General features: G+C 27.0%; 4 protein-coding genes across 11 annotated transcripts; 1 reads left to right on the top strand and 3 right to left on the bottom strand.

Moving 5' to 3' along the window:
• Positions 1 to 297: 297 nt before the first annotated feature.
• Positions 298 to 3,827, bottom strand: LOC124947300 (X-ray repair cross-complementing protein 5-like). 2 transcript variants are annotated; one of them, XM_047489278.1, is made up of 12 exons: positions 3,281 to 3,827; positions 3,050 to 3,160; positions 2,760 to 2,977; positions 2,541 to 2,663; positions 2,385 to 2,463; positions 2,096 to 2,233; positions 1,772 to 1,964; positions 1,549 to 1,685; positions 1,273 to 1,416; positions 1,036 to 1,181; positions 710 to 937; positions 298 to 621 (listed from the first exon to the last, which is right to left on the bottom strand). In XM_047489278.1, the coding sequence occupies exons 1-12, from the start codon at positions 3,293 to 3,295 to the stop codon at positions 450 to 452; spliced, it is 1,704 nt and encodes a 567-aa protein (XP_047345234.1). In that variant the 5' UTR covers positions 3,296 to 3,827; the 3' UTR covers positions 298 to 449. The 2 variants fall into 2 exon arrangements, 1 of the variants encoding a protein (XP_047345234.1); XR_007100362.1 differs by having other exon boundaries at positions 479 to 621; positions 710 to 842.
• LOC124947301 lies at positions 3,531 to 8,611 on the top strand. Of its 4 annotated transcripts, none has more exons than XM_047489282.1 (3): positions 3,531 to 3,575; positions 4,014 to 5,530; positions 5,695 to 8,610. In XM_047489282.1, the coding sequence occupies exon 2, from the start codon at positions 4,049 to 4,051 to the stop codon at positions 5,519 to 5,521; it is 1,473 nt and encodes a 490-aa protein (XP_047345238.1). In that variant the 5' UTR covers positions 3,531 to 3,575; positions 4,014 to 4,048; the 3' UTR covers positions 5,522 to 5,530; positions 5,695 to 8,610. The 4 variants fall into 4 exon arrangements, with proteins under 4 accessions (XP_047345238.1, XP_047345237.1, XP_047345239.1 ...); XM_047489281.1 differs by having other exon boundaries at positions 3,534 to 3,873; XM_047489283.1 differs by lacking the exon at positions 3,531 to 3,575 and having other exon boundaries at positions 3,880 to 4,943; positions 5,175 to 5,530; positions 5,695 to 8,611.
• On the bottom strand, positions 5,496 to 13,184 carry LOC124947302 (free fatty acid receptor 4-like). Of its 4 annotated transcripts, none has more exons than XM_047489287.1 (6): positions 11,064 to 13,184; positions 7,922 to 8,141; positions 7,578 to 7,805; positions 6,650 to 6,832; positions 6,360 to 6,557; positions 5,496 to 6,289 (listed from the first exon to the last, which is right to left on the bottom strand). In XM_047489287.1, the coding sequence occupies exons 2-6, from the start codon at positions 8,021 to 8,023 to the stop codon at positions 5,681 to 5,683; spliced, it is 1,320 nt and encodes a 439-aa protein (XP_047345243.1). In that variant the 5' UTR covers positions 8,024 to 8,141; positions 11,064 to 13,184; the 3' UTR covers positions 5,496 to 5,680. The 4 variants fall into 4 exon arrangements, with proteins under 4 accessions (XP_047345243.1, XP_047345242.1, XP_047345240.1 ...); XM_047489286.1 differs by having other exon boundaries at positions 7,922 to 8,146; positions 11,064 to 13,183; XM_047489284.1 differs by lacking the exon at positions 11,064 to 13,184 and adding an exon at positions 8,327 to 8,586 and having other exon boundaries at positions 7,922 to 8,146.
• A 50-nt stretch (positions 13,185 to 13,234) lies between these two features.
• LOC124947298 (unextended protein) lies at positions 13,235 to 21,989 on the bottom strand. The gene is made up of 14 exons (XM_047489276.1): positions 21,398 to 21,989; positions 19,274 to 19,565; positions 18,951 to 19,100; positions 18,702 to 18,857; positions 18,376 to 18,564; positions 18,129 to 18,302; positions 17,849 to 18,020; positions 17,290 to 17,481; positions 17,054 to 17,200; positions 16,842 to 16,979; positions 16,484 to 16,756; positions 16,161 to 16,396; positions 15,847 to 16,077; positions 13,235 to 15,767 (listed from the first exon to the last, which is right to left on the bottom strand). The coding sequence occupies exons 1-14, from the start codon at positions 21,841 to 21,843 to the stop codon at positions 15,612 to 15,614; spliced, it is 2,952 nt and encodes a 983-aa protein (XP_047345232.1). The 5' UTR covers positions 21,844 to 21,989; the 3' UTR covers positions 13,235 to 15,611.
• Positions 21,990 to 22,041: the final 52 nt, after the last annotated feature.

Genomic DNA, 22,041 nt, shown 5'->3' with positions numbered 1-22,041 from the left:
GCACGTGAAAGTATGAGTCGGTAAAGTAGAATTCTAAGTATGGAATTCTATTTTATACTACATCTCATCGTTACGTTACAAATATATAAATAATCTTAACTATTTTTATATCATAGAAAGGTTTATTGATATTAGAAAAACACAATCTAAGCTTTTACCATATATATTATTGATATTCAAAATAAAAAAATATAATTTACAATTATTACAAAATTCAATCATAATATTCTATATTAATATACAAAATATTTTATATTAATGTATAATACGATAATTATTTATAATAATTTATTAAATTTAAATTGTTAAATTAATACTTATAGATAGATTAATATTTCTTTCTCCATGTTTTTTCTATGTTAATTATATATCACTCACTTAATTAAATGGAAGAGAAAAGATATCATTCATGTGTAATACATACACGCGGTGAATAACAATTATGCTTCTCAAATATTATTTACCAATGAATCCATATCTACATCTAATATATCTGAAGGTAAAATCATTTCTTCAGAAGTATCATTATCTCTAACAGAATTATTTTTAGCTGCATCCAATGTCTGGCTGGATCCAACGTTTGGTTGTTCTTTGGACTGCATATCTACAGTATCTTTGGATCTAAAAAAAAATATAAAATTTGTTATATTCAAACTTAAATAAATAAAAATTTAAACTATTACTTTTTATTCTTTAACATAATTCTTACGTTTGTATATTATCCATAGTATCATCAGGTAAGTCGAACAATATTTTGATATTTTCAATATTACTTTCTATTATTTCTTGATAAGATGTCAACAAGTTTGTTACTTCAATATCAACAGGCGGCAATGGTTTTTCTGGATTTAATGCACGATATGATAGCATATTAAACGCATTTTGTTTCATGGGATTTGGAACACACCCAGGCATAAATTTTTTAATGGAAGAATTACTGTTAATTATTTATAATTATTAAGTAAAAATAATTTAATTAAGCAAATAAAAAAATTATTAATAAAATTTATAAGGTTTTTAAAAAATGTGACTTACTTTGTATCAATTAACATAAAAGCATCTAATAAATTATCTACAATTTCATTTTGTTTTTTTGATAACTTTTTAACGAAAGATTTTAAAGGTTTCAATTCTATTCTTCTTATATCTTCCGCGAATGGTAGTATGATCTCTACAAAACACTGAAATAAGATAAAATATAAATATAAGAATTTAAAAATTAGAATACAAAGAATAATATTATGAAGTACGATAAAAAATATTTTATCTTACCCAAGGTTCATCTGGAATATTAATACGTGGAAATAGTGCTACTATATTTGGATTTGAGTTCTTTCTATATACTTTCCTAACAATAGCAACAACATCTTTATTAATCATAGCTTGCATTAAACTATAAAATTGTGGTGCTGCGTTCTAAAATATAGAAAAATTTTTACATAATTAAATGAAACTTTTCTTACAACTTTATTCATTAGAATAAAAATTAGTTGATCTTTTATATTATAATTTGGTCACAATATTTCTCATTTAAATTATATGCAATACCTTATCAGCAGGCAAAATTATGTGATTACTGGTACTGCTACACCAATATTGAATGTCAACATAATTTTTCTTTGTAAAGTACAAAAATTTATAATTTTGAGGGCCACTTTTATACAACATAGCCTCTTCATCTTCCTCTATTATATAAATTAAATACTTTCGTTATGAAAGATGATGTAACACAAATTTCTAATGCATACATTAAATACAACAAATTATTTACTTGAAAATGGTATAAAAACACCACCATATATATAACCATGTATTATATGTTTCGAATTATGAAATTCCCTTTGTCTATCTTGGTATTCTTTAACACGTTCCACTTTTACAGGTTTATTAGGCTCTATTGTTTTACTTTGCGAAGTTTCATTAGTCATATTTTCCCATGATGGAAATCTTGATTCCTTTGTTACCTAAAATAGAATTATCAGAATGTCGTAAGAAATTACCATTAAATTTTAATAACCGTAGTACTCATAAAGTAAATAAAAAATTCTTAATAATAAATTTTCTAATCTATAATTATTATTATTGTATACATTACCTTGACAAATGATTTAATTGGTATTTTTACATCAAGTAATTCTAATGAGCACTTCCATGGTAAAAGCCTAGACTGTGTTTTTCTAATAAACTTTACATCATCAAGTGCTTGATTAATAGTCTTGTATTTCCCATTAGCCTGCCATAAATCCACAATATAAATATTACATGAAACAATAACATTAAGAAATCAAAAGTACAAAGGATATAAGTAATACTGTTATAACTATTTTATGTATATATATATACATATACATATATATATATATATTCGTAATAAAATATAATACTTGTTCGCAAATATCGAGAATGAGATTTTCACTGGATGTAATGGTGTTTTGAGGTTTATTAAATAATGGTTCTAAGCCACTGGAAAAATATAGAAAATAATAAATAATGTACTGAATACAAAAGTATATAAAATTAAATAAATGCTAATACTATACATAGCTAGTAATGTAATTTCTTGGTCTTTTAATGCTGGTATTATATCACTTATGTCAAAATCAGTTATTTTTGATACTTCCTTAAAATCAGAAAATAAAACTATTTTTTTATTTGTTTTATCTCTGCAAAAGAAAATAAAAATAAAAATATATGTCTTTTTAATATATTACTTTATACACACACGCCACACACACACACACATTTGTAATTATACTTACACACATTCACGTTTAACATAATCAATAGCAACATAAAGAGCTTTTATCCAGTTTGATATACAATCTGTAAGTTCCAGATTTGAAACAATCTTTATCAAGTTCCAATTTGGTACTTGCATGCTATGAACTTCTTGAATATTTTTGAAATCAAGTCTATTGAATGAGATAGTTGAACCTGATAATATCAAGCCAATTTCATCTTTTGGTCGATAAAATATCTAAAAATATAATTTTTATTAGTTAGATTGCAAATTATGGTATAACAATATCTAATTATTATATTTATATACCTTCCTTTCCATTAAACGTTGAGTAATAACTTTTGCTTTGTCCAACAGAAAAGAATTAGAAAGAGAATCCTTTGATGATACACCCACATCAATTACAAATATCAATGATTCCTAATACATGTTATAATAATAACACTTTTTAATATTATAATAATATAATTCAACATAACATGACATGATATGATATATTTAACCAAATAAATATATTAATAATAAATTATAAAAATCAACCTTTTTGTTAGCCATTTTGAATGTTTTTTATTAATTTACTTTAATCCAAATTAATTTTCATCCAAAAAAACTTTTCAGATAACTAAATATTCAAAATATTCAAATTTCTTTGAATATATTTAAAATTTTAATTTTCATTCGATATGCGAATTATCATATATATACAAATTCCAAGATCGATCAATATTACTCAACTCTATGAATTTCAGGGAAAATAATCGAAGCGCTACGTAGTAGTAAATTGTGAAACTATTATCCTTAACAAGCGTATCTATAATGATATAACAATAAAAATGTAAATATAAGAGTATCATAAAATGTTGAGTTGAGATAATGTAGATATCAATAATTTTGAACTTAGATTACGTTGTAATAGCTAAATTATTTCCGTTATATTTAAAATTCGAGATTCTTGGATTTATTTGACTATAGTAGTACAAGTGTAATCCTTAATAAGATTTATATTTAATTTAAAAAATTTTTTTTCTTCAATAATTTCTAAATAAAAAATTATTTCTTATTTTCAAAATCAAAAATGATAGTTCCTAAATATCTATTTTAATAGTAATAAAGTACTTCAATAGCAAAAGTTTGTAAGTCCATATTTTAAATTATATCAATCTTTAAATTAATTTTATGAAGAATTAATATTAATAGTACAATATGAATATTATAACAGAGGATGATAAATTTGTCCCATTACATTTTGTATTTTGTAATTTTTATGGTGAAGATACATGTTTTTGTTGGAACGATGATAAATTTGTTATGTTTCCATACGTACAAGAAAAATATACATCTTTGCTGCCAGTTTTGATTGCACCGAGACAAATAAAAGCTATACAATGCTTTTCCAATAGAGTTTTCTTTACATGTTTACCACATGGTGTATATAAACTTTCAAGAGATGGAAGATTCAGTGTATTAAGTAAAAGTGCTATAAGTATTGGTTCCATATTTTTTGAGATACTTAAGACAAAGGATGATCACTTATATTTGGAAAATAAACAGAACAAATCGAGTAAAATATTACTCCATTTGCCACTCATGTCAAAACAACTAGAAGAATTATGTACTTTTCCTTTGAACATGGAAAATTCAGAAGATGAATTTAGAAACATATTACTAGATGAAATTGATATGGTAGATAATTTATGTTTGATTGGTAATGGTAAAAAGTTATTTACTTTAACAAAAGAAGTAATTCATTTAATTCATAGTTGTGATAATAAAATAATAAACATTGTACCTATACAAAATGACAAAAAGATTAATGGATTAGTACTTATAACAAATACAGATGCAATTATCATTGTGCATTCAAAAAATAATATATTACGGTATAAAAAACTTTATCTAGGAGTAAATGTTAAAACCCTTTGCGCAGGACTTAATCACCAATGTAGCGATAAAATATGGATTGTTTATTCCGATGGATCCAAATTGTATTACATGATAATGACACTTTCTACCGAAATATATAAAAAAGTAAAAATAGAAGAAAAAAATCTTATTTGCGTGCAATATTATGAAAGAGATAAATTTGTAGGTCTAACTAAAACAAAAGAACTTCATGAATTATCCATTAATACAATAGAAAATTGTGTAAATGAAGAAATTTCTAAAGATGATTTTATAAATCTTCATAAAGATATGTTAAAAGGTACAGATTTAATTGTTGAACAAATCTATGAAAGAGCAAAAGAATTAGAATTGTGGAATAAAATACTTCTTGCTGAAGAAGATAAACTTTATAGAATAAATCTTTATGCTTGCAGAAAGAAAATACAAATGTATCCTAAAATGACAGTATATAGAATAGCAAAACAATTATTTCTTAATATAGATTTTCAAGAAAATTTACCAAAAAATGTTTATATTGTTTGTTTCTTAGTATCCAATAATGAAACAACTTTCTCTATCAAAGAAATAGTAAATAATGAAACTTCAATCGATTTACCTATAGTAACAAAAAAATTATTTAATTCTTTACAAATCAGAATGGATTTAGTAACAATCATAAACATAGAGCAACCATGGTTTCTTATAAGAGATTTTGTAACAGATCCAGTTATAGAGAATAAAAAGAAACTAAAAGAAAAGCAAATTAAGAGAGATAAAACAAATTTTATAAATGCTAAAATAAATCTTATAAGGAATTTAATGTTGACAAAAAACTTAACTATGAAGAAATTATCAGAGACGAAAAAGAAGATAAGAAAAGAAATATGTGACTTTTAATTTAATAATGTAAGTAATAATTTCATAACATAAAATGTTTTATGTTATTACTATCACAATTTTTTAAAAAAGTTTATAAAATTGTTTATGTAATTAAGGTACAGCATCATTTATCTATAAGAACACAAGTAAACTTATTAATAAATATAATAAATATGTTTAAATTTTTTCAGAACTGGGCATTTCTATTATACTTCCAATACTGCAACTGGAACTCTTTGGTTGTTTCACAGAATTTCTAAAACTATTTTGTATTCTGGGACCACCAAGTCGATCTTGAAGTGTATCTAATGATTTAGCACTTTTCTTCGAACCATTAGCACTACGATCTTCTTGTTCGTCGTTTTTATTGGAACGACGTTGTAGAATTTTGGTAACACAGATTTTAAAGTTTTCTGAGAATATACCATAAAGAATAGGATTGACCACTGTATTCAATTGAGCTGTAATAAGTGCCCAAATGAAATGATGCGATCTCATGAAAAAATCAGTTTGTTTAGGTGGTCTCTGAGCATCAATGAAAAGCAAGAGAGCGATGATCGTTATTGGCAACCACATAACTAAAACGGCGACTACGTTTAATAATAAAATCCGCATGACACGTATATGCTTGTGAAGACGGACTTCCTCGTGTTGTGACATACTACCAGTTCTACCAGTACGTTCTATAACTGATGATGTAGATAATTTTCTTCCAACCCATGGTATTAATGATCCTACCACCGATAATTCCGAATCTCTTCTGTTTCCTTTACCAGTAGTTAAGTCCTACAAGATATAAAATTTATCAAATTAAATTAAAAAGATTTAGCAATTTGTTAAGACTTAATATACCAACCTGAGCTACACAAGGTACAGCCCATCTATCTCGCGTATTAAGAATCTTTTTAAATATCTGTTGATAGTGATACACCAAAAGACTCATTGGTAACAGACAAGTAAACGTGAGTGTTACTATAGTAAAAATAAGTGATATTTTTACCATTGATTTTTGTGGAAAGACAAGAGTACATATTTTAACACCACCCGAGACTGCCTGTAATAATTAAACGAAAATACAACTTCAATATAGTTTTTATATAAGTATAATAATTGGACAATAATACGATAATATAATCGGACATTTACCCTTGGCTTAAACCAAATTGTAACAGGAAGAAAGACAAAAAAAGCGACGATCCATGTTGTTAAACAAATAAACAGCACTCTTTGATTAGTTAGGATGCTTCTATATGGTGCTACTGCTAAACATTTGTGCCTGTCTATTGATATAACTGTGAGCGTCCATAAAAGTACGAAGCCACATACATACTGAAATAAAACAAAAGAAAGCAAAGATTGATATTAAATCAATTTTAATTATCAATATTATCAGCCTTAGTTTCGTGTTGTTAAATGTCATCTAGCGGAATTAGATTTCAAAATAGGAACATTACTTTCGTTATACACACGTTAGCGGCTACGAATGAGTATTTATAGTCACCCTTCATGAACAGGTGTGACCTTGATCTGTAAGGGTGAGAGGTGTATTGTGTCACAGTAATACACCTCTCGTCTGCCAACTAAAAATATACTTCTACATATAGTTACTGTTAATTTCAACTTACATAAAAAAATGACACGTTAAACTTTCATTATTATTATTTTAATTCTTACTGTAGCATCGAGCGTATTTTATTCTACTCGTTAAAAAAATAAAAAATTTGTATATATAAAAAATGTTATGTTTAAGAGAATTGACATTTTTATGTTTAGATAATTATAAGATTAGATAATTAAGTCTAAAAAAGGATTAAAATTTTGATAATTTAGAGAATTAAATTATTAAATGAGAGAGAAAGAGAAAGAGAGAAAAATTTTCTAAATGAATGAAAATAAGTATAACGATTTTTGATATGTCTTTCTTAAAAATGTAATATATGATGCTAAAAAACAAATAAAATCACATTTTACTTTTCACAGGAGCATTGACTCTTGCGATTCTTATCATTGTAGTGACAAGAAGAGATTTGTGAGCAATGATAATAGCAGATAGGGAGAAAAGAAGTAGAATTACCTCGGAATATGGTAATAATGCGCAAACTACGTCACCGAGTTCCCAAGATTGCGTCAATCTGGTGTAAGCAACCACTGGGATACCAAGAGCAAACAATAGATCCGCTGCAGCCAAGTTCACTAGGCACAAGTTCGTGGGCGTTCTAATCTCCTTGTACCTGAGCACGCAAACGGCCATTCCAACATTGACAATGATCGCTGCGAAGAACGTAATAAGAAGTACTGTCACCTGAAGAATGAAAAAAAAAAACTCCCTTTTTTTTTGTTTTCCTATTTACTAGTTCGATATGGATCAAATGAATTTTTAGTAATATTTATTTTATATATTTTTATCCTATATCGTACCTCTACAACAGCTGCTTCATACCTTTCACCGAACTGACTATAATAAGAAAAATGATATTTGCTGCCATATTCGTTCTTCCCCCATCGGTAGGACGAATTCATGTTTGTCTTTTTTTCCTCCTTCTCTCTTTCTCTTGTCAAATTTTCTTGATACCTACTACATCTGTCATTCTTTTTGTAGAACAATCTATCTTCATAATTTACAAAAGATTTTTTCCATCTATGCTGCAATAAATGAAGAAGAGAAAAAATGAAAAAAGAAATATATTTGTCATTAATTAACAATCTATCAAGTTCATCAATTAGGTTCATTTTCGAAGCTTATCAATATGCAAGCTTGCAAGAAGAGGGTTCTCGATGAAAGACTTTTTTATTGGCCTTCGAGGTATTTTTAAAAGTAATTACTCTTAAATCCATGAGATGAAAGCTCGACCTTCGAACTAAATATCTACAATAGAGAAAAAAAGACAAGATGTCTACCATCAGGGTCATGGTTTATCTGAAGAAGCTATACCACGTCCTTCCAATTTACTATGCTTTCGTTCTAAGCTTATTAAGTTATTATTAGATACTAACACGCGACAATATCTATGTATGCTTGACTTTACTTTTCTTAGACACTACGATGTATTCTCTTGGTGTTCTATTTACGAGTTTATATATTGCAAACATTTATTTTACCTATCGGTATAGTACCTTAGCAAATATAATTTTCCCTTTATATGTATATATATATATATATATATATATATACATATATATATATATATATACATATATATATATATATACATATATATATATATATATATATATTCTGTTATTTTCATTTAAGGTAACGAGAAATTCGTTTTCCGACATAAAAGTCAATCCTCTCCCTTTTTGATCAAGAACAAAAAGCTTGGAGAAGCAAGAAGAAAATCGTTCGGTAATAAATCTGAAAAAGGAATCTCGTAAAAGCTTTTTTTAATATCCGATAGAAACGATTTTCAACGAAATTGAAGCTTCATTTCTCTTCAACAAATTGTCGTTTACTTCTTGGTATTAACTCTATATTTTACACGCACCCCCGCACATACGTATAGATATCTATTCTTATTTATCTTACCGCAAACGACTAACTAGACATTTAAACTGGTAAACATTGCTTCGAAGATTTATCACTGTTAAGAAATCCGCATGCATCACCGATTCTCGCTTTTCTTTACCTATATCATCAAATTTGAGATCTTCATCTATCATTCGTTCGATCTTTAGTAAATATATCAATTTTACATTTTATATACATTCATAGAGAAATATTATAATTAGTCGACTTATTATATTATAATGAAGTTTTAAGATTAAATATTATAATAAAGTTTTAAGCTTTTTTAATTAAAAAAAAAAAACAGACAAACAAGAAAAAGAAATGATCTCGGACAAAATAGTTGTGCGAGAATCATATTTTAAACTTTTAATTTCTATATAAAATTAAAGTCGTCATTTTATTGAAGTATGAACTATGGAAATGCGACAAGGTGATTGACCCTAAAGCTTTGACGTTTCTGCTTTTAATTAACTTTCATAAAGGAAATGTCCTTTGGTTAAATTTCAAAAAGAAATATATATATGTATGTACATAAATTGCGTTATTAAGAATTCATCATCATTGCGTGATGGTTGCATGATTAAAACGGTATGAGACATCGACAAGTTTATTGAATAGTAAATTTCCCGCGTTATTTCGTTAATAGCTCGAATGGCGGGTATCAAAGGCGCCATTTTGCAATTTACAATAACGATGTTAAAATGAAAAAAATTGTTATTTAAATTGTTATAAAATGAATAGAACATTTAACTATATTGTCGGATAATAAAAGATAATTTAGTTCATTAAATGCTTTTGGAAGAAAATGTAATTACTTTATCGAATGATAATTAAACGTCAATTAGATGAGAGAGGGATAAGTAATTATTCCTAATAGGAATTGACAATTATTATTCTACGCCTATGTTATTTGCTCGTATCATTGCCGTGCGATAAGTGATTATGATTTTCTATATCTCTGCATATATGTTCTCACATTAAGACTACAAATATATACTTTACTTTATTACCATAATGTAAATCTTGTCGAAACGTTTAAGCTTAACTTCATATATCGTTGTTAATTAATTACATGCGAAATTGAAATTAAAAACGAGGAAGATTATTCTTAAAAAAAAAGAAAAAAAAAAAAATAATAATTTTCTTTTCATTACCATTTACCTCTTTGAATTACGTATATTTCTATAAAACATGTAATCAAAGTATGTACATCAATCATGAATCCTGTTTTATTTTTTAACATGAATACACCAAAAAAGCATCGACTTTTGTAATTAATAAAAGTGTAAGAGCATCATGTGTCTACGTGTATTTCTTACATTTAGGCTCTTTCTTTATACATTTGTACAGACACGCTAAGTAATTAATCACTGGTAATCAAGCCATGTGTTCGTCCGCCATCTTTCTTTTTCTTTCTAAGCGGACTTTGAAAAATCGATCTTTATACAAAAAAGAGATATCTACTTTTGTAAACCAAAAACATTCTTGCCTTTTTTTGTTTTAATATTTAAACTATTCATCTATTGCTTACATATAAATATAAATAACTTCAATTCTTTATTAAATGTGTCCAATTTAAAAAAAAATATAATAAATGATCCTTGAATTTTTGTTAATTTTTGAAACTGATCGATCGATGGTCGACGTTTTTTGCTTTGAAATAACAAACTAAAAACTTCATATGTTATTAAACTGCGATTCTTTTAAAATTGTTTTGAAGGACATTAAGAAAAATTGATTTTCCAATAGTAGAATAAAAAAAATAATATATTCAGTTTGATACGAAGATTAGTTAATGATCTTCTATAAAAATAACAATGATAGTTCACTTGCGGTATTGCGTATCCCGATCTGGGGGTTAATAAACGACTTTATTGCAATTCAACGTTCTGACGTTGCTTTCACGATTTATGTACGTACATACATCTTTCCTCCTTTAACCAACGAAAATAGATATCGCGTTGAACTTGAGAAATCTTGTCTTTCTACTCTTATTCTCTTCGAAGTCGAACGTTTCTCATTAAAATTTGTATGAAAACGTATAGATCGTACCTTAAGATATTAAGTCGGTGTAGTAGTTCAAACGAATTTATGTCCTCTTGTAAGAAAAAATAAATTTCTTTTACATCATCTAAATATTAATATTTTTCTGATATTTAATATGACACTTCAAGATATTACGAGGATTTAAAATTTCCCGCCAATTAAAAAATTCAAATACCGATAGACCTTCGTCAAACGGATGATTATTAAACTTTACACTTTATTTAATTGATCTTAAATATAATGAATTAATTAGTATCAATATAAGGATATAAAAATTGTTGAAAAACAGAATCAACCAAAAGATACAATGAACGTTACGAGTGTCTCTAACGAACGCTTTTCACTGACTGACCAACTTCGAGCCACCATCGTTCGTAGGGTGAGCTTCTGCTTCGAAGAAAAGCTTTATAAAATATGCCGCGCAAGTCATTGCTGTACCTTGAAGACAGCAATGTCACAAATGTCATTGGACTCTTTTTAATGACAATAGCGTATATAGTCGATTGTTTTTTCTGAACAAAAATACCGCGGGAATTTAAATACAATCAAATCAAACGAACTTTTATATGAACTTTCAATGATCGCTCGTTACTTATACACATCGTTAACAATAATCAAATCGATGGTTGAAGTAATTATTTTATTTTTATATTACAGACCGGATAGATTTTTATCTTTTGTTTATGTTTGAGAACATATTTCTATTGAATCGGAACAATATAAGATTTGTCAAAAACATGCATAAGTACTATCTATTATTGCATGTCGCATGTAGCAATATTTTAATGATTAACTATGGAAGATCACAAATTCTTTTTTACTTAAACCGATTTGTACAAATCGCGTTGTTTGTCATTTTTGTCTTTATACGCATATTATGCGTGTATGTGTGTGTGTATGTATGCATGTATATATGTGTATATATGTGTACATACACGAACACGCACGCACTCACGCACACACGCACACACACACACACATACACATGTATAGAAAGTATAAGAGAGAAAGTGAGTAAAACTCGGCTTCTTATTTTTTTGTAAATAGTATGTAATAACACTTCCCCGACATAACTATGTTTAACTAAAGCTCATTACATTGTCATAAAGTGCTACATACAATGTATTAAAAATAACGAACACACACACATACACACGCGCGCACACATATATATGTATTATATACAATAAACATGCAATAGATAGTACAGAAAACTAAGTAAAAGATCATGATGTAATCTCGTAAAAATATATAAAATCTTAATAGGTTTAACATCTCTGTAAACATATTTTTATATCACTAAGTACGATTTATCTTTTTATATTTTAGCAAATGCATTAGTATCAATGTTTTAACTATCTGATAGACGATTAGAAAATAATGCAATTGCTAAAACATTTTACAAATGTGTGTTATAATATTTCTGGTCGTGTAAGATGTGCATTGTAACTCTTTGAAGCTTATTATGAGGTTTATATACAGTCCTACTCATATATCAACAGCAATATAATGTATATTTACTGCTAAAATAGCACCTTATACGTAGCCCCTCCAACTTAATACTTGAGGAGAAAATTTCTCCAATAAGACTGACCGAGTTATTCTATTTATAAATTTCAACAAGAAAAATAAATTTTTATTATTATATGTGAAACAACTTTAATGTAATACTATGACTATCGTCATGCTTCAAAGAGTTATATGTGATATTATTTTTCAATATGCACACATTGAGTTGACTTTCATACTTTTACAATATAAATCTATTATAGAGTATATAAAATAGTTTATAAGTATAAAAACAGAATCAGAATTAAAAATGGTTATTGCATGATAAGTTGAAATAATACCAAATTTAATGAAATTGCTACTACTATCATTGTTGTTATAATTATTAATTTTGGATAAAGAAAAACACATGCGTATATTGTATCGATAAAACGCACCTAAAAATTTACTTATAAAAGCATTTATAAATCGATATTAATTTATCGCATTTGTAACAAATTGTAAATTCAATTAATCTTTGATATTTCTGAAAATCTTTCAGAACACAAATAAAATATTTATAAACTTAAAAAAATATTTCTCTCTCTATTTCGCATGTTACGCAAAATGATTTCTATTTATATATAAGATAAGTACAACTGTATTTGTTAAAAAAAAAAAAAAAAAAAAAAAAAAAAAAAAAATAAAATAAAATGAGTATAAATACTAAAATAATATCATTAAAATAATGTCACAAACATTCCTTCAATATTTCATGAATTGACAATGTGAAAATTAATTTTAATGATCTTTTCATGCATACTTTTCATGGCCATATAAGTACTTCTATTTGTATCTGGTATACAAATTATAATCAAAAAGAGATGTACCCACAACCAATATTAATTATTCTTATTTAATTTCAAAAATAAATTAATTATTAAAATTTTGAACGACAAAAATTGTACTATATTAAATATATGGCAGTTTCTACAATTATATTATTTAAAAAAATTAAAGTAAATAGCAAAAATAAAATAGATTCTTAAAATCAAACACTATTTCGCTCTACATTACTTTTCTATTAAACAAACTTAAGATATTATTTTTTTTTATTTTAACAATTGGGAGATATGTTCAGAAATTGCTTTCGTTATTAATTCAGGAATAATGTAATCCGAGTCTTATTTTTTTTTTTTCTATATTGCAATATAAATTATAGAAGTGAAGAAATATATTTTTATTAATTATTTCTATTATTCATTGTTTGTATATGAAGATTTATTTAGATTGGATTATATTTATACTATTCCATTTTTGCAATTAATTTATAATTCATTAAAATATCTCAAGCATACAATAATTTCATTGATTTATATCTCTTGCAAGTAATACTACCACATTTTTTAGTGATATTTAGTAATAACTTTGAATACGTCTTTTACGTATATGCGTGAAGTGTAACATAATGTTCATAATTCTTCTCTAATGTTAATACACTTGATATATATATACATATTGTGCGAAATTACAAATAAATGTTCGAGGGTTATAAAAAGAAATAGAAAATAAATTAACAGATATATTTTTCAAATGATTACTAAAATATTTTTTAGGGCAACACTTGGTCTAGTAAAGCTGATTAAACAGGTTTATATCTACCAGATATTTTAAGGCACAGAATAAAAATACGATTACATTAATTACGTATCAAATATATCTTTTTACCACTAATTATTTTTAGGGCACCTATTACTCAATGTAAAATATAAAGAATATAATTTATAAAGCAAAATTAAAGACCGTTGCACCAAGAAAAATACTTAATAATTTCTTCAATCATATATATACCTACAAATTTATTACTTTGTACTGTTTTTGCTTAATATCCGCCTGTGTTTGGTCATACAACGGTATTTTATAATATTGTTAAATAAACTTATTTTCACACAAAAGTTTTCAATAATAATTATAAGATTTTAATTATTAATAAGATTAATCATCCTGTTTCTTTTACTAGATCAGCAAAAAAAACTGTACCCACAAATCTATTAATTTTGATATTAAAAATCATTATATCAATATTTAAAGGAGAAAAAAAACAAGACATTTTCATACTATATTCACAGTAAGTAGAGGGAAGTGCTTGTTGTAGAAAAACTTCTTTCAAGGAATATTAAAGGAGTTTTTCTCTTAGATTGAATTATTCTCCTCATAAAATCCATAAATGATATATATATATATATATATACTACATAAATAATATAAATAAATAGATCATAAAATCTTTTATAAAATAAAAACAATCTTAAAATTAACCCTAGAGCGCTCGTAGATAAACTTAATTAGGTTCTATGGAAAAAAGAAAAAAAATCACTATGTAAGTACATAGTGTCACTGCGCTCAAAAATATTCAATATTGTATCTAAATGCTAATGCAGAGTATACTAAGAAATATATGCAACACAGAATCTAACCACACGATTAATATTCAGAATTTCTTTTCCTATTCTTTCTAATTAAAATATAATGCAACCAACCTACGAGCACTTATTCTCTGAATGGGTTAATGAGTTATTACTTCTATTTATATACATGTTCAGTCTTTACTGAACACTTTTGTAAGTACTTAGCTGCTTAATGAAAAGAGACTTGATGGAACGTGTGAGATTAAATCGGAATATTTTTTCTACCATGCGCTAAATGCAATTAAACAGTGGTATGTGATGCACGTATGATTGTTCATGAAATGAGCTATTCAATGAATAATGTTTCATGAATATATATATATGAACATTTTTGGCAACTTCCCCTGAGCAAAATAGATGTATTCTTTATCGAGGAATTGGGTACAGCTTCTAAGCCAATCGCGATGATATAAAATGCATAAGAATCTCATAATTGTATTAGTATCGTTTACATTAGATATTTAAGTAATTTGTTAAGTACCTAATGCCAAAACATCTGTATATGTCATAGACGTATGTTCTGTCCTTCGTTGCTTAGTATCTTTAATACTATTCCAACTGCCGACATTATTGTACATCGTCGGCCATTCTGTAAGCGTTAAGAACGATCTTGTTTAACTAATAATGTTGTCCTTTCCTCATCATCCAATGATTTCTTCCCAGATAGAAGTCGGACAGCTTCTGATTGACTTATATGCACGTCAGAATCTAAACTGAGTTTACCCAATCCTGTTGGAGTGGCCGTATTTTGTGCCTTAAATAAATCAATAACATCAAAGTTGCTGATGATAAAGACTTAGAATAAAAAATTATACAAACTAAAAGTGACATACTTTTATCGGGGAATTTTTTATCTTTCCATTATGATCGCTGTGTGATGAAACAAATTTAGAATTTGTAACTGGACTTGCACTGACTGGGAGAGGAGATGTTGGGGCAGTTGCACTTCGGATTGGTGATTGACTTTTAATATCTTTATCTTTACTGGTTTCATTTTCTTTATCTTTTGGTAAAACTGGCGATTCTGGTACGCTACGATCATCCTCATCCAAGGAATGTAATAACTAAAAAAAAATATTTCCTTGTATTCCCTAATTAATATTAATTGATTTTGTATTTGCCATTGAAAAATTTATATCCTACGTACTTTCTCTACTTCATCGTCAAATTGATCCTGACTAGGTAAAGGATCTTTTTGGCTTCGTTCCAAAAGAGTGGCACGTTTGGCAGCAAGATACAAAGATCTTTTGACTTTGACATAAAATACTTCTGTTACCGCCCGAACAGTATAGTCTGGTATAAATGTGTAACGTAATATAGAATCTAAATTGATCGATTGAATGCTTCCAAGATTTTGAGGATTTCCATTTGTGGGAGATTCAGCTAGAATATAATAAATACAATAAATATAAATATTATTAATGTGGACATGCATAATTAAATATACAAATATACGTTCTTTTTTTTTACCTATTCCTATATTCGTAGTAAGTGCTTGAGATCCAAAGTATGTAAATGGACCACTTTCGAACATCAAATTTTCCTTGCCAACTGTAACTTCTACTCGACCTTCTAATATCAATGCAAAATAATCTACCGCTTTTCCTTGCTGATAAATTACCGCAATGGGATCATTTCTGGCTTTTTCACGGGTCTTGACTTTGATGTGATAAATGATATCTTGTTTAAGTAAACGACGTAGAATAGTTTCGGATATTGTATCAGGTTTAAAAGCATCTACAGCTGTGAATCATATGTTATGCTCAAATTTATATTAAATGCTTTATAATAATTTCTACGCTAATCTCAAAGTAACACTTCTTCCTACTTGTAGATAAGTACTGAAACATGGCCAAAGTTAATTGAGGAGATATATGAATACGCTGATTTTCTTTCTTTTCCGCGAACACGGTAAAGTCCTGCATTTTTGTCCGAGCCTGCCTTTTACGTTTACTTCTATTATCGGCTGTAAAAAAATAAATGTTATGTTAATAAATACAATCTATTGCGTTTGAATTTAGATATTTTGATCTAACTTACTAAATACATCTGTTTCATCTATAATTTCTGCTTGAATTAATTCTTCTATAACATCTTCCAATGTAACTAAACCTATCACTTCATAGAAAGGATCACCTTCACCCTTATTATTAACTGTTTGAACAAATGCCATGTGACCTTTATGACCTACAAAAATAAAGGATTAATGAAAGATTTTTTATTATAAAAAGTTGTAAATAAAACTATTTACATAGAATTATATTTATTGAGCATACCTTCTTTAAATTGTTTAAACATTATATCTAACGTAACATCTTCGAAAACGAAATTACATGGATTTTGATAAAACTGACAAAGTGTTTTAAGTGGCATATTGTCATCAGGATCAACAAATGCAAGATCTTTAATATACAACATCGTTATTATATTAGTTCTAGCTCCCTCGTATACAGGTATTCGTGAAAAACCTAAATAAAATATAATTAGTTAATTACGTATCAATAATATCATTTAACAATATTTCTAATTTTTTTCTAAATAATTAATTATATACTACACTCACAAAAGTATTTGATAAGATATGTAACATATTAAATTAATTCTTAATTAATCTATATATCAATAAGAGATTATATCTTATCTACTTTAAATTTTGATTTGTTGAGTATGTTAAAATAATATAATAACGTCACCAGAATAATATCACATTCTTAAGAAAGAGTGCATATTGATAAAATCATTGTAAACTAACATAAATGCAATAAAATATAAAATAATTAAAGTAATATTAGATAAAAAAAAAAAAAAAAAAAAAAAAAAAAAGATAATGTATACCTGATTTCATGATTTCAGATACAGTTTCAAAATCTAAAATTGCATTATAATTTAGCATATACACATCTTCAATTCTTGTCATGACATCTGCAACAGTCTTTTTCCGTAATTCTAGCGCTCCAGCTATAATGTTAACTTCATCTTTTTCTAGATCATTATATCCCGTTGTAACCTATAATTTATAATATAGTTATAACATAGTATTATTCATAATAGAAATTTTATACTAATTAAAAATATTATTAACTTATCAAATTATTGCTTTTAAGTAAATACTCACCTTAACAAGTTCTTTCAATCTTTCCCTGTTATAAACATTACCAATCTCTTCACCAAGAAAAACATCCAAAATTTTACTAATTGGATAACTTAATGGAAATGTTATTATCATAGTTAATTTTGTAATATAAATTGTTTTAGCACCAACACATAGGCCATGTCTGCTACATATGGCCTATAAAGAAAAACATTAAATATTAACTTCATAAGTATTATAATTGCTACATTACATTTGAAAAAATACATACTTGTGGTGAAATTTCACCGAAAATAACAATAGCAAGTGTTGAACAGATGACTGCAACTAGTCCAGATGTTAAATCATCTAACAGAATAGTGAACAATGAATTGACAAGAACATTTGAAAATAAAATAGAACAAAGCAAATAATTTCCATGGTTTCTCACTGGCTGTATTGTCCTTGCATATTGTTTCTCCTAAAATATAATAAAATTATTTAACAATTTAAAAAAAAAAAAAATCAGACATTAATATTTTAATAATAAATTAAGCAATTCTATAACATTCAAAATTGAAAAAATAATATATAATCAACTATATTTATATAACATACTTTTTCTGTACCAGTGTTACAAAGTATTTTTAGTTCAGTTCTATCCATTGCCATCAAACCCAAGTTAAGGCCGGAAAATAAAGCAGAAAAGCTGAGGCACAGGAGAATGATTAAAATGCTAAGCCAAAGAGGTAACATTTTTTCATATGTACGAATCTGAAATATATTGACTGTAAATAGTTAATACTACATTTATCTTAATAATATCAAAATATATGCGCATCTAAAAAAAAAGGATATAACGCTTACTGTATTCCATGATGCTCTGCCTTGATGTCTAAAAGGCACATAATCATTTTGGGCATCTTCATATATTGGTGATTTTGCACAAATAAAAAATGGAGATCCAAGTGGTAAAACTACATCAATGGTTGCTGTATTTTTCTGTACATTTTTTACCTACAAGTAGTAAAATGAAAAAATTGTCTATTTTAATTACCTGTTTAGAAATTTTACATACACAAATATATGCACGGAATTTTTAAATTCTTTTTCGCATGCATTCAAATTATAGAATTGATTCTATATGCTTTTGAATTAATTTTGATATGTAAATAATAACTTTCTCTTACTTGAAACTCATTGCTCTTTATTTTGTCACAAATAGAATCCCTCTCTTGTGGCATATCCGTAAATGTGATTAAAGTACCTTCTGTAATTCCAGATCCGAATAACCGTATTACTGCTTTGCCACCAGCCAAAATCTCTGGAATACCTTCTTCGGTGTAGCTAGGATCCTTATCAGCTAACTCTACTCTCAGGCCTTCAATGTAAATGTTTGTACGGACTTGTGTCGATGGTACATTTTCATTATCACCGATGTCAGGTACATGTGAATTGGCACGACGTGTGCGAAAATATTTTCTGAGAATGAAATATTTAGTCGCTATAGAAAATACAAATGGTCAAGAAATAATAATAAATTGAAAAATTATTCAATTTTGTAGATGCTACACCAAACATACTTGTTACTCTCTCTTGCAATGGTCCTCCTTATCTTAAAGGTTAAAATAATTGTATCAATTGAACATTGATATATGAATCAGTGTAGAGGGACAAATATACCATGTTTACACAAAAGATAATAAAGTCTCCAATTCTTAATAAAAAGTATATGATACAAAATGAGTACAATAATGACCTACTTAAAAAATATAAGTATTTTTCTTTATAGAGACAAAAAATACGTAAGATTTATAATTGAAAAGCATATAAAAATTATAATATATTTGATAACCATTTATCAATGTTACATAAATGTAATGTAACTAACTAAATAAATATTTCAAATAATAATCACTAGCAAACTTGCAACGTATATGGTATAAAAAGTAATTGGATACACTGATACAGATAATTAGTCATCAGTCTGATAGCAAGCAATCAAGAAGTATGAAAAGGAAACCATGGCTTAATACAGAAAACATAATAAGCACAAAAAATGTTATACACTACAAAGAGCTTTATTGACACTTATATATTTCACAAAATTAAAAAATAGACATATTAAGAAAAATAGACATAAAATTTATCTATAGATAAATTGTTAATTCATTGAAAAACTTGAATGAAGTGGCCTTATATATGATTTTCTTTCTTAAAATATTTGCCTAATGCAAAAATATTGGAACACTTAAATGTAGGTCAAACATAAATCTATTTTTATACATCCAACCTAGAGTGTCTGAATAATGGTCAAATAACGAGTATAATTTCAAATTATGATACTAATAACAAATTAAAATTCTTAACAAAGAAAATAATTTGTAATATTATATATACATTAATAATACATCAATTTTATTACGCTATTCAATGTTAATAAAATATAAAATTCTTATTATACAAATTTATATTATATTTATTAGAACAATCTGATTAATTTACTTTGTATATATTTACATTTTATATCGAACCTTTATTTTTATTTATTTATAAAATAATGTTCATTGTTATTGCTTATTGATAAACAATTATCTCAAATGAAGACAAAAGAGTGATTTATTGTCAACAATAAAACAAAGTACTATGCACATGCAAAGCAAAATACATGCAAAGTAAAATGTATGCAGTTGTCCTCTATAAATTAATGTTCTAATGTTTATGAAAACAAATGTTGATGAAGATTAATCTATAGTACACTTAAATTTGTTGCAAATGTATACAATGATAACGAGACGTTCGTAACTTTCAGAGATTTCTAAATCATTTATTCGCACATCAATTCATATTTACAATAGAATAAAAATTACATTAAAACGTTATATATATATATATATATATATATATATATATATATTTCTTTTTGCTAATATTCTAAATTTAGTTCCAATTTCAAGTTATATAGATATCACAGATGGAATAAGTATTACGTGGACAAAAAAATATAAAACATAAGACATAATCAAAGATACTAATATCGCGATAAAACTATATTATATGCGATAATCTGCTAAGATAGTAAACAAATAAATGTGAAAGTTAACGAGAGAAAAATGGTGAGTCTTGCACAATGAGGAAAAAGAAATCACATTATATCATATAACCGGCATCTTCTAACGTTGCAACGTAGGTAGACAGCAATTCGTCCTTTTTCTTTTTCTTTGTTACACGTAAGGAAAATTATCCCCGCATACCGATCGTACCATACACATACGTACATAAACATGTATATATATATGTATATATATACTTACTGCAATCGCGAAGGTAAGTTCACCGTAAAATTACTTCCAAGATTGGTCCATCGTTCGCCGTTTTTCAAGCAAAAATAGACCGTGTTTACTTTAAAGTCCGGAAGTTCGAGAAACGTGTATATTGCACGATCGCCTGACATCGAGATCCAAATGTTCTTGAGTACATTATTCCGTTCACAATCACTACCATCATTCGACCAATGTAATGATAAGTTACTTTCGAGGCCGGTCCCATATAGCTCTATCAAGTACTCGGAACGAAACGAAGGTGTTTCATGGAAGAACGAATCCCGTAGATTTAACACGCTTACAGCGGTCACGTTAGGATTATTCAACGGACTCACTATGTCTGTCAATGTATTGCCTCTTGTTAATCGAATAACTGCAATAACGAATAATAGAAAAACTGCCGGCGGTGTGTATGAGCGACCAACATGTCGCGCCATCGTGCGACTAACTCAACTCTGACAACTTTACTCATCTACTAGAAGTGAGCTGTATTTATAACCTTCAAGAATCGGCGCCGCGCATGCGCAAACGTGATGACTCTTGCGATATCTCGAGATACCATCTACGTGTAACCAAGTAGTAAGAATGACTTATCTTTATTTCGGTCTTTCCTGTTCGAAAAATTAAAATAATTA

This window comes from Vespa velutina, chromosome 2 (genome assembly GCF_912470025.1).
Source record: "Vespa velutina chromosome 2, iVesVel2.1, whole genome shotgun sequence".
Lineage (NCBI taxonomy): Eukaryota > Metazoa > Arthropoda > Insecta > Hymenoptera > Vespidae > Vespa > Vespa velutina.
This window is presented reverse-complemented; position numbering and strand designations above follow the sequence as displayed.

Bases quoted from the DNA above. Each gene is read 5' to 3' on its own strand.
- LOC124947300 (XM_047489278.1), bottom strand. The intron at 2,978-3,049 runs GTATATAAATAT...TTATATTTTTAG, and splicing joins AACGTTTAATGGAAAGGAAG to ATATTTTATCGACCAAAAGA. The intron at 1,965-2,095 runs GTAATGTATACA...ATTCTATTTTAG, and splicing joins CAATTAAATCATTTGTCAAG to GTAACAAAGGAATCAAGATT.
- LOC124947301 (XM_047489280.1), top strand. From the start codon at position 3,944: ATGAATATTATAACAGAGGATGATAAATTTGTCCCATTACATTTTGTA.
- LOC124947302 (XM_047489284.1), bottom strand. From the start codon at position 8,413: ATGACCCTGATGGTAGACATCTTGTCTTTTTTTCTCTATTGTAGATAT. The intron at 6,558-6,649 runs GTAAATGTCCGA...TAATTATTACAG, and splicing joins CAATTTGGTTTAAGCCAAGG to GCAGTCTCGGGTGGTGTTAA. The intron at 6,290-6,359 runs GTTGGTATATTA...TATATCTTGTAG, and splicing joins CTGTACCTTGTGTAGCTCAG to GACTTAACTACTGGTAAAGG.
- LOC124947298 (XM_047489276.1), bottom strand. From the start codon at position 21,843: ATGGCGCGACATGTTGGTCGCTCATACACACCGCCGGCAGTTTTTCTA. The intron at 19,101-19,273 runs GTAAGAGAAAGT...TACTACTTGTAG, and splicing joins TAAAGAGCAATGAGTTTCAA to GTAAAAAATGTACAGAAAAA. The intron at 16,757-16,841 runs GTAGGAAGAAGT...TATGATTCACAG, and splicing joins GTTTCAGTACTTATCTACAA to CTGTAGATGCTTTTAAACCT.